The sequence below is a fragment of the Bufo bufo genome, chromosome 3 (genome assembly GCF_905171765.1).
Source record: "Bufo bufo chromosome 3, aBufBuf1.1, whole genome shotgun sequence".
In the NCBI taxonomy this organism is placed as follows: Eukaryota; Metazoa; Chordata; class Amphibia; order Anura; family Bufonidae; genus Bufo; species Bufo bufo.
The window spans coordinates 220,366,473-220,378,613 of NC_053391.1; the positions used below are offsets into that span (position 1 = coordinate 220,366,473).

Genomic DNA, 12,141 nt, shown 5'->3' on the forward strand with positions numbered 1-12,141 from the left:
AGGGTTAGTATAGGTTACAAAAATGTTTTCTCATATATGTGTGTAATAAAAAAATAAAAAAAATAATAAAAATATATAAAAAAATAAATAAAATATAGTTATTTGATATTTTTATTATGATTATTTTATGTTTATTATTTTTTATTGTAAGAAGTTGTAATTTATTTTCTGTTCTGAGCAATTTGTATAAATTTGTATATAGTCGGGGCTCAGCCGGATCGGATGTTTACGTTAGGCTAGGTTTCATTTTCTCCTTTTTTTAGTAGGTATGAATGAGATAGTATGCATGTAGCTGGGCCAGTAGGGTAAGTGTATATACTTTATACCTTGTTTGGAAAATTTTATGGCAACGTTTTTGTATTTTTGTATAAAATTAAAAAAGAGTTCCTCAGTATCTCCTCATATTCTGTATATATGGACACTGCACAGTACCATATTTCTTATCCTGTATACTGGGTGTAATTCTCACTATCTTCTCTTTTTCTGTATATATGGACACTGCACAGTACCACTTCTCTTGTCCTGTATATTGGATGCAATTCTCAGTACCACATTTTATTCTGTATGTCTAGACTTTGCACAGTACCACTTCTCTTTTCCTGTATACTGGGAATAATGATTCTCTGCATCTACTCAGTATATATGGACACTGCACAGGGCTCTGAGGAAGGGGTTTGGATTAAAGGGGCTATTCAGGAATTTATTTCACATGGTGCCACCAGTTTTTTTAAATATTGGACAGCCTCTTTAATTTGGGGATCTCTGTGATTCAAGGTGATTATGTTGAGGATATGATTAGGGCTGCAGTCTTTAAAAAGCATCAGAGTGTATGTCTTTAAAAAAACTTTTGGGCCATCCATGATTTCTGGTTCAGTTGCCCAGTAGAAAAATGTAGTACAATAGGGTGTCAACTCTGCACTGCGGTCTGGTCTGGGGTCTGTATTTATTTTAGTGATTGTACTTATGTGTAGATGCTGTATATATGCGTGTGTATGTGCTACATATATACATTTTTTGTGTGTGTATGTGTGTATATGTGTATACATGTTGTGTATGTGTGTACTCCCTCTGTGTGTTAGCGACCCCACACCCAGTGCTGGAGCCTGAAGAGATGAGTAACCACTAGATACAGGTACTTGACTCATTCCCTTCCACAAAAGATAATAATACAAGTTTTTGTTGTTGTTGAGGACAAGCTCCCAAAATTTGTAGCAAAAACTGAATGTTCTACAGTGGGTTTTGCCATGGCGTTTTTCCCAGGTTTGACCATAGATTTTACCCTTTGCATTGTACTGTATGTTGTAAACTATTGCAAACATCTAAGCTATATATAGTAACTAGATGGAAGGGCCTCCCTGCCTAACCGGAGGTTAGGTTTGCAACAACTCATTCTTTCAAGTACAAGTTCTGTAAGATTTCAGGCTGGACTATCCCTTAGCCCAAGGGCTGATCACATATGAAACTCTACTCCTCCCACATCTGTTGCTGCTGTCAGTAGAAGCCATCCTCTTTATAAGTAGGGAGGGAGGGAGGGTGGAAAGCCGTGACAGACTACGTAAAGGAGGAAAAGGAAAAGAGTAAATGGGGCTCATAAAGGGAGACAGGCTGCTGCTATGACTGATCTGATAATATATAATGCAGAGCAGCTTCATCCGTCAGTTTACAGCAGAGAATGAGTGACGTGAAGGCCACTGGTAACCAAGATCTTAGATGACCCTACAGACTTGAAGAATCTTCTCATACTCAGTGTCTGCTTGAGCCCGAGAAAACAGAGAACAGTATTTGGTGAGTACAAAAATTCAGTAACTAGACCAGTCTTTACTTGCTTTATGAAGGTAACCTGAAGGCACCTGAAGGGAAAAAACACAGCAAGTACTGTATGTGGCTTAGTTGTTTGAAGGCAAAGACACAATTAATATTATGATATAGTATATATAATATTGTATATCTTATGGAATTGGTAGCCATAATGAAAAAGAAGATACCATTTTATCTTCTTAGTACCATAGTACCTTTGCTTTTAATTGTAAATAAGGAATGTCACTGTAGATGTTATCAGTTTTCCAGGAAGAAAAGAGTAAAAAGTGAGTTTCTCCTTCTAAGAATTCTAAGACTGTAGGTAGAAAGGCAAAGGCTGTCTTTAGGTAATTAGTTACCAATCCAAAGTCAGGAAACGTTAGGAAAGTGATACAGTGGGAAGGTGACAACTTTTTTTCTGTGTAGAGTTTACAGGAAAACATAATTTAAAGGGGTTATCCCAAGAATAAAAAAATAATGCACACCAATATTTTAACTATATCAATGCAAATAAAATGCAACTCTCCAGTGTAATTTTCACCATTAGCTTTTTTACTCACCCATCTGCAGCTCTGGTGTCTTCACTTTCTGTGGGTGGGCAGTAGCCTGTACCATGTGACAATTAAGCGCCTGCATCTAACAGGAGTCCATGGCAGTCATTTATTATCAATCCTGCCCTCACAGAAGCTCTGTTTCCTCCACTACATAGAAAAAAGTCCCTCACATGCAGCCCCAAAGATTCCACTAATAAATAGCCCTATATTATGTAATGCCACCATCCCCTCAATTTCCTTCTCCACTGTGTAGAGAGAGATATAGCTATATATTTTTATGAATTTTGAAGTAGGGATGAATGAATGAAAGGTTTCTGGACTGTGTCGCTATGAGATCACTACACCAGCAATGAAGGGAGAAAGAGAGCGGAGAAGAGAGCATGTCTGGTCCGCCACTGAATGCAGGAGAAAGTGAATTTCGGCCACAGGGGGCACTACCAGAGAGTACATAAAAAAGCTAACAATATTTTTATTGCATGCATATAGCAATAATACTTCATTTAATATTCTCTATTCATTGTATACCGTATATACTCGAGTATAAGACGAGTTTTTTGGCACATATTTTTGTGCTCAAAAAGCCCCCTCGTCTTATACTCGAGTCTAGGTCTGTATTATGGCAACTTACATTGCCATAATACAGACCATGACATGTTGGGGGCCGGAGAAGCTGTTACTTACCTTTACAGCTGCTCCGGTCAGCTCCCAGCACGTCCGCGCGGCACCTCTGTTAAAGGCACACTGACAGGCCTTCTGAGCATAATTAGCTCTTTATATGCCCCCCTAGTTCTTATAAGTTTCCAATTCATATAAGTATTATCCCTGTGCGCATTGTAAAACTTTAAAAATAATCTTTATAATCACCTGTCCTTTCTGCCCAAGGGGCGTTCGTGCCCAGCCGCGTCCCAACTGCCGGATCCTTAGACACGCCCATCTCATTAGTATTCACTTGGCGCAATGTGATCCCGGCGAGCGAGGGTGCCGGGCGCATGCGCAGGATCTCCAAATGTCGGGGACAGGAAAATACCGCCCAGCGAAGTGAATACTAATGAGATGGGCGTGTCTAAGGATCCGGCAGTTGGGACGCGGCTGGGCACAAATGCGGCACAAAGAACTCCCCTTGGGCAGAGAGGAGAGGTGATTATAAAGATTATTTTTAACGTTTTACAATGCGCACAGGGATAATACTTATATGAATTGGAAACTTATTATAAGACCTAGGGGGGCATATAAAGAGCTAATTATGCTCAGAAGGCCTGTCAGTGTCCCTTTAAGCTCCCAGTGTAAATCTCGCGAGACACGCGGGCCGCGAGATTTACACTGGGAGCAGACCGCGAGATTTACACCGGCAGTAAGTACCGGCCCCTGCACAGCCTCCCCTCCCTGTATTTAATGCAGAGTGTGTGTGTATATAATGCACACGCTCTGCATTAAATACAGGGAGTCAGAGTCAGACTCCCATCAATCGGAGTCACCCTCTTGCAGATGTGTGTATATAATGTAGAGTGTGTGCATTATATACACATACACTCTGCATTATAGCTGCATTTCCCACCAAAGTCTTATACTCGAGTCAATAATTTTTCCCATTTTTTGGGGGTAAAATTAGGGGCCTCGGCTTATATTCGGGTCGGCTTATACTCGAGTATATACGGTAGTAATACTTTTCATGGGATAACCCCTTTAAATGTTCCCAAATTACATAATTTCACATATATGAATTTTCAAATTTCAAAAGCAGAAATGATAACTCTAACAATATACGCCTGTTTTACATCTTTCAGCTCTTCATGCATTCTAATCAGAAGGTGGATCTGAAAATCAATATTATAGGTCCTATGGGGTAAGATCAAGAAAGTATATTCTTTGAAAATACTACTATGCTCAGGCATTTCATTGCTATGAGTACAGTGCATACTGTTAGGGGAGATTAGAGGGCCTCAGGAAAACCTCAAAAGCAATGTGATTGCCATGGGTGACTTTGATACATTTTTAAATGAAGGAAACTTGAAATATTTTCTTGTACAGTTTAGATTTACAAAGTTCATGCATTTTTTAAACAAATGGTCTCATGCCAACAACGTATCCCCGGTCCACAGGATAGAGAATAAGTGTCTGACCACTGGGCTATCTACAGCAGTCCTACAGAGTTGAATTCCACCGTGGTCTGACCCCTGTTGATCAAACACTTACCCCATATCCTGTGGATAGGGAATAAGTTGTTGTCATGGGACAACCCCTTTAAAGCAATGCTCTGCCTTTGTTACCAATCAGTGACTTGACTAAGGCCTCATTCACACATACTTGGATTTTCACGGACCACGGTCCATGAAAACCCGTCCTGCCATCGTGCTGAGTGCACAAGCGCACGGCGTCATTGGTTGCTATGACACCGTGCGCTTTGTGCCGTCACTGCTGTACAGTAATACATTAGTATAGAATCAGATCATACGAATGTATTACTGTACAGCGGCACGAAGCGCACAGCGTTCCTAGCAACCAATGTGAGCTCGTGCACTCAGCAGGTGGTCCGTGAAAATCCATGTATGTGTGAATGAGGCCTTAGGCTACAGTCACACAACTGTGTGATGGACGTTTTTATAAGGGCCACGTGACCGTTTTAAGAACAATTGTAGTCTATGGGGTTATTCACACAGCCGTATTTGTGACAGCCTCTGAATAACGGCAGTCAGAATATAGGACATTACTGACTTGAGGAAGCTCACCAGCAAATTTGGAGCCTAGTCGGCTGTTCACCCCTCAGCTATAAATGTAAATAAATCCCTACATAGATGACTGGTTCTCAGCAGTTTACTTACGTTTTATGTTTACGTTTGTGCATACATATATACAGTACAATTATCTTATCTCTAATCGTATAATTTTTAAAACCTTACATTAAAATACATACAAATGTTATACATTAGTTGAAAGGCCCAGGTCAACAATCAAAATCAATCAGAATTAATTTATTTGGCCAAATAAGTTTGCACTTGCAAGGAATTTGACTTGGCAGTTGCTTGACAGACACAAACAAAACAGTACAAGGACAGACAGTATGGATAGTGCAGGACAAGGACAGTATGTAAGTTTTAGTGGCAATAAACAGGGAGAAGGGTTCGTTTTCAGTTCTATGCTGTAATGCTTCCAAGTCATAGCAGCTTTAGCGTGGTTTCTGCATTAAGCAAGGGAAAAAGCTGTTCCTGTGCCTCGAAGTTTTAGTAGCCACTGAACGGTATCTCACTCCTGAAGGCATAAACTGGAAGATGGAGTGAGCAGGGTGAGAGGGGTCTGAGGCAAACTGAGCCACTCTCTTTCTACACCTGTTAGCGAGAAGATCCTGCAGGGAAGGTAAGCTACAGCCAATTATCCTTTCCGTTGTTCGGATGATGCGCTGCAGTCTCACCCTTTCTAATACTGAGCAGGAACCGAACCATACAGTCATAGATGATGTCATGATGGATTTGATGATCGTGGTGTAGAACTGCACCATTCATTTTTGAGGTGGGCCAAACTTTTTTAGCTGCCGTAGGTGGTACATCCTCTGTTGCACTTTCTTGATGATAGTGACAGTATTGTTGTTCCACTTTAGGTTGTTGGAGATTGTGGTCCCAAGAAACTTGAATGACTCTACTCGGGTTACTGTAGATTCATTTATGATTAGGGGGATGTGCTGGGGGGAAAGATCTCCTAAAGTCTATTATCATCTCCATGGTCTTAAGAGCATTAAGTTCCAAGTTGTTGTTGCTGCACCAGGAGGAAAGTTGACCCACGTCATGCTTATATGCAGACTCATCCCCATTTTGTATGAGACCAACTACTGTTGTGTCATCAGTAAACTTCAGAACCTTAACAGATGGGTCTGTGGAGATGCAGTCATTGGTGTACAGTGAGTAGAGCAGTGGGGAAAGCACACAGCCCTGGGGAGCTCCCGTACTGACTGTCAAAGAGCTTGAGGTGTGTTTCCCAAGTCTAACCAGCTGTCTCCTGTCTGTTAAGAAATTGGTTATCCATTTGCAGATGGACTCAGGTATGCGTAGGTGGGAGAGATTGCTGTGTAGCAGCGATGGTATTATGGTATTAAATGCAGAGCTGAAATCCACAAATAAAGTTCTGGCATAGGTTCCCGGGGAGTCTAGATGTTCTAGTACATAATGCATACACATGTTTACAGCATCATCTGCAGATCTATTAGACCTGTAGGCAAATTGCAGAGAGTCCAGCAGGGGATCTGTGATGGATTTCAGATAAGCCATTATCAGTTTTTCAAATGCTTTCATGACCAATGATGTAAGGGCAACAGGCCTATAGTCATTTAGACATGTAGGTTTAGATTTTTTAGGAACTGGAACAATAGTTGAGCGTTTAAAACAAGCAGGGACCATTGAGAGTTCCAGAGATGATTAAAATATGTCTGTGAAAACAAAGGCTAGCTGATCAGCGCAGAATTTCAAACATTTTGCAGACACAGACTCTGGGCCGGCTTAGTCTTAATATTAATTTATTTATAACTTAATAATTGGCATAATGATAGTGGATGCCATTTTGGGGACATGTCAGCAGATTGTGGCTGACATCCTGTGTTGTGTAAATGCTGAGGCACCGCAGCGGGTGGAGACGTTGACTGGCTGGAGTGCTCGGTTTGCCTGTTGGAACAGAGATACAAATTATGCGAATTGACTAGGAGTCGATGGCTATTGTTGGTTGTATCAAACTTACAATAGAATGTGTTTAACTCATTTGCAAGCTGCAGGTTATCTAATGATGGAGCTTTCCTTCTGTAGCTGGTAATTTGATGTAGAGACTTCCATATTGTGGTAGACTCCATTGTGGAACATTTTTCTTCAAGTCTTTTTGAATAATCGTTTCTTGCGGCAGTGATGGCCTTCTGCTGTTTGTATCTGGCAGCTTTGTAGAGGACTTTATCGCCTGTACGATACGCCCTTTCTTTATTGAGGCGCAGCTTCCTAAGATGCAATGTAAACCAGGGTTTATCGTTGTCTTACCTGGTGCACTTTTTGATGGGGATGCAGGACTCCTCGCGAAAGGTAATATATGATGTCACAGCGTCTGTGTATTCATTTAGGTCACTGGTGGATTCTTTGAATATATTCCAGTCTGTTGAATCAAAGCAACTCTGTAGTTTTTCTACCGCTTCACTAGTCCATATCTTGATTGTGGTCACTACAGGTTTGGCAGTGTTTAATCTTTGTCTGTATGTTGGGATGAGCTGTATGACAGCACGATCAGAGTTGCTCTGCTGACAGAGTGATACGAACTCTTAGTCGTAGTGTAACAGTGGTCAAGTGTTTTACCTTCTCTAGTTGCGCTTGTGACGTGTTGCCTGTGTTTAGGAAGCTCTTTGTTTAGGTTAGGCTACTTTCACACTAGCGTTCGGGGCTCCGCTTGTGAGTTCCGTTTGAAGGCTCTCACAAGCGGCCCCGAACGGATCCGTCCAGTCCTAATGCATTCTGAGTGGAGGCGGATCCGCTCAGAATGCATCAGTCTGGCAGTGTTTGTCCTCCGCTCCGCTCAGCAGGCGGACCCCTGAACGCTGCTTGCAGCGTTCGGGTGTCCACCTGGCCGTGCGGAGGCGAACGGATCCGTCCAGACTTACAATGTAAGTCAATGGGGACGGATCCGTTTGAAGTTGACACAGTATGGCTCAATTTTCAAACGGATCCGTCCCCCATTGACTTTCAATGTAAAGTCTGAACGGATCCGTTTGCAATATCATGAACAAAAAAAAAAAAATTTTTTTTTTTTTTTTTTTTTTTTGTTCATGGTAATGCAAACGGATCCGTTCTGAACGGATCCAAGCGTTTGCATTATAGGTGCGGATCCGTCTGTGCAGATACCAGACGGATCCGCACCAAACGCAGGTGTGAAAGTAGCCTTAGCACTGTTGAAATCCCCTAGTATGATAAAAAAAAGAATCAGGGTACCTCCTTTCCGCCTCAGTGATTTGATCTGCGAGTTCTTGGAGCGCAGGCTGCATGCATGTTTGTGGAGGGATGTACACAGCAACTAGAATAAATGAAGAAAACTCACAAGGTGAATAGTGGGGTTTGCAGTTTATGAAGAGTGTTTCCAGCCCAGCCGAGCATGTCTTCTTAATAACTGTAACATCCATACACCACTTATCATTAATATAGATGCAGAGTCCTCCACCTTTGGTTTTGCCAGAGATAAGTGGGTCTCGGTCAGATCTGTAGAGTGTAAATCCATTAATCTGCAGAGTATTGTCTGGAATAAGCTCAGACAGCCAGGTTTCTGTGAGGCAAAGAGCGGCAGAGAGATAGAAGTCCTTCTTTGTCCTGGTCAGTAGTTGAAGCTCATCTAGTTTGTTGCATATCGACCTGACATTAGATAATATGATTCCAGGTAGTGGAGAGCGCAGTCCTCTACGCCGAAAACGAGACTGGATCCCGGAGAGCTTGCCTCTTCTAATAAACTTCACTGCCTGATTCAGCACCGTAGCTCCACTGGTTAGAATCCCCAGAAAAGTCAAGAGTAGATAAATATTCAGGGGTAGATTTGATACCGCTAGGTTCTGAAAGCTCAGTAATTGTTTTCTGGTGAAGGTTATCCAAGTTGGGTTGCACAAGGCAATGTTGAAAAACAAAAACATATAAAACAAACAGAAAAAGACTGAGCAACTTGCCGGGGCTACCATCTGATAGGCAGGGGCCCGACACCGTGGACCCTCGCCGATCAGCTGTTTGAGAAGTCAGATCCTACTATTCAGAGCATAGATCATCATTTTAAACAAACTGCAGAACCTATTTAAATGAAGGTAGCGATAGTTACAATGTAAGTACACCGTATTCCTGTATTGTTACAGTGGATTTACAAAAGACAGGGTGAATTTTGGTTACTCAAGGCCGCAATGTTTCATATGGAATGTCCCCTTACACACTTAATTGCCGGCTGTGTGTATTCTAATTGGACTCATGAGGCTCCCAGTCAGCTTGCAGTTAGCTTTGCGGCTGTATCCGCCGCTGTTTTGGATCTTTCGCGTATGCTTCCAGACGCTACCAAAACTTTCATTGTCAGCCAGACAATATCCTGATTGCATGAAAATAGGCCTCCGTCCACACAATTTTTTTTATATCCGCATTCACCAGACGCGTTTCGGAACTGCTTTGTTCCTTCCTCAGTGGTATATAAAGAAATGGATATAAATCCTGGGACCCTATGCTAGATTCTTTTAAAGGGTTTCTGTCACCCTGCAAAACTCATTTTTTTTTTTTTTGGATAGTTAGATTCCTCATAGTGCGATATAGGAGAATATAATGCTCTTACTTACTTTCATGCGGCCGATTCTTTATAAAACGAACTTTTATAATATGTAAATGAGGGCTCTACCAGCAAGTAGGGCGTCTACTTGCTGGTAGCTGCTGCAGAAATCCGCCCCCTCGCCGTGTTGATTGACAGGGCCAGCCGTGATCTCCTCCTCCGGCTGGCCCTGTCAGTAATTCAAAAATCGCGCGCCTCGCGTCATTCGGCGCAGGCGCTCTGAGATGAGGAGGCTCGTATCCTCAGCACTCCCTCAGTGCGCCTGCGCCGATGACGTCTTCTCTTTTGGTGATGTCATCGGCGCAGGCGCACTGAGGGAGTGCTGAGGATACGAGCCTCCTCATCTCAGAGCGCCTGCGCCGAATGATGTGAGGCGCGCGATTTTTGAATTACTGACAGGGCCAGCCGGAGGAGGAGATCACGGCTGGCCCTGTCAATCAACACGGCGAGGGGGCGGATTTCTGCAGCAGCTACCAGCAAGTAGACGCCCTACTTGCTGGTAGAGCCCTCATTTACATATTATAAAAGTTCGTTTTATAAAGAATCGGCAGCATGAAAGTAAGTAAGAGCATTATATTCTCCTATATCGCACTATGAGGAATCTAACTATCCAAAAAAAAAAAAATGAGTTTTGCAGGGTGACAGAAACCCTTTAAGTCTTTTCAAATGAAGTAAGATCAAATAGTTGGACTGGATCATTCAACCTAATGTGCCATTAATTCAGTATACATAAATCACATGATAGATTTTCAAATCAACTGTTGACTTTTCTTTTATCAATATAGTAACTGAACTAAACCTCTTGTCATCACCTTATAATAGTAAATAATTATATCGGATAAAAATATCATATGATAAGTCCCTAGGACTTCATTAGTCGATAAAAACACCGCTCATCAATGCGGTCATTACAAATGTATGCTGGTATAACCTATATGTATGCATTGTTCACCCTGGATCTTCCAGCAAGTATCGACAACAATATAACGCTATGGCGCTAGTATAGAGGGAAGTTCAGGACAGCATTCAAATGGGTTGGTCTTTTAAGCTTTTAAGCTGGGTAAACGCAATGTGTGAATGACACTAGAATTATCCGGTGAAGGTAATCAAAAGCCGCCATTATAAAGTCATAATCAGGTATTTATCCTGTGGTCAAAATCTTGAAACATCAGTTACCCACATATAACACATCATGTGAATGATGTAAATAAAAAATATATACCAACATACAGTGGATATAAAAACTCTACACACCCCTGTTAAAATGTCAGGTTTCTGTAATGTAAAAAAATTAGACAAAAGATAAAAAATTTCAGAACTTTTTCCACCTTTAATGTGACCTATAAACTGTACAACTCAATTGAAAAGCAAACTGAAATCTTTTAGCTAGAGGGAAGAAAAATATAAAAATAAAATAATATGGTTGCATAAGTGTGCACACCCTTAAACTAATACTTTGTTGAAGCACCTTTTGATTTTATTACAGCACTCAGTCTTTTTGGGTATGAGTCTATCAGCATGGCACATTTTGACTTGGCAAGATTTGCCCACTCTTCTTTGCAAAAACACTCCAAATCTGTCAGATTGCGAGGGCAACTCCTGTGCACAGCCCTCTTCAGACCACCCCACAGATATTCAATCGGATTCAGGTCTGGGCTCTGGCTGGGCCATTCCAAAACTTTAATCTTCTTCTGGTGAAGCCATTCCTTTGTTGATTTGGATGTATGCTTTGGGTCGTTGTCATGCTGAAAGATGAAGTTCCTCTTCATGTTCAGCTTTCTAGAAGAAGCCTGAAGATTTTGTGCCAATATTGACTGGTATTTGGAACTTTTCATAATTCCTTCTAGCTTAACTAAGGCCCCAGTTCCAGCTAAAGAAAAACAGCCCCAAAGCATGATGCTGCCACCACCATGCTTCACTGTGGGTATGGTGTTCTTTTGGTGATGTGCAGTGTTGTTTTTGGGCCAAACATATCTTTTGGAATTATGGCCAAAAAGATCAACCTTGGTTTCATCAAACCATAACACTTTTTCCCACATGCTTTTGGGAGACTTCAGATGTGTTTTTGCAAAATGTAGCCTAGCTTGGATGTTTTTTTCGTAAGAAAAGGCTTTTGTCTTGCCACTCTACCCCATAGCCCAGACATATGAAGAATACGGGAGATTGTTATCACATGTACCACACCGCCAGTACTTGCTAGATATTCCTGCAGCTCCTTTAATGTTGCTCTAGGCCTCTTGGTAGCCTCCCAGACCAGTTTTCTTCTCGTCTTTTCATCAATTTTGGAGGGACGTCCAGTTCTTGGTAATGTCACTGTTGTGCCATATTTTCTCGACTTGATGATTGTCTTCACTGTGTTCCATGGTATATCTAATGCCTTGGAAATTATTTTGTACCCTTTTCCTGACTGATCCCTCTGATGCTTTGGAAGCTCTCTGTGGACCATGGCTTTTGCTGTGGGATGCGACTAAGAAAATTTCAGGAAAGACCA

At 41.7% G+C, this 12,141-nt stretch overlaps 1 protein-coding gene across 1 annotated transcript in view; it reads left to right on the forward strand.

Moving 5' to 3' along the window:
• Positions 1–1,509: 1,509 nt before the first annotated feature.
• The window catches only part of RAB7B (RAB7B, member RAS oncogene family), a 71,313-nt gene continuing 60,681 nt past the window's right edge, over positions 1,510–12,141 (forward strand). The window contains exons 1-2 of the mRNA XM_040423963.1: positions 1,510–1,785; positions 4,136–4,194. Of these exons, the coding sequence (XP_040279897.1) occupies positions 4,142–4,194 (53 nt within the window). The 5' untranslated portion in view covers positions 1,510–1,785; positions 4,136–4,141. The remainder of the gene's footprint in view (positions 1,786–4,135; positions 4,195–12,141) is intronic.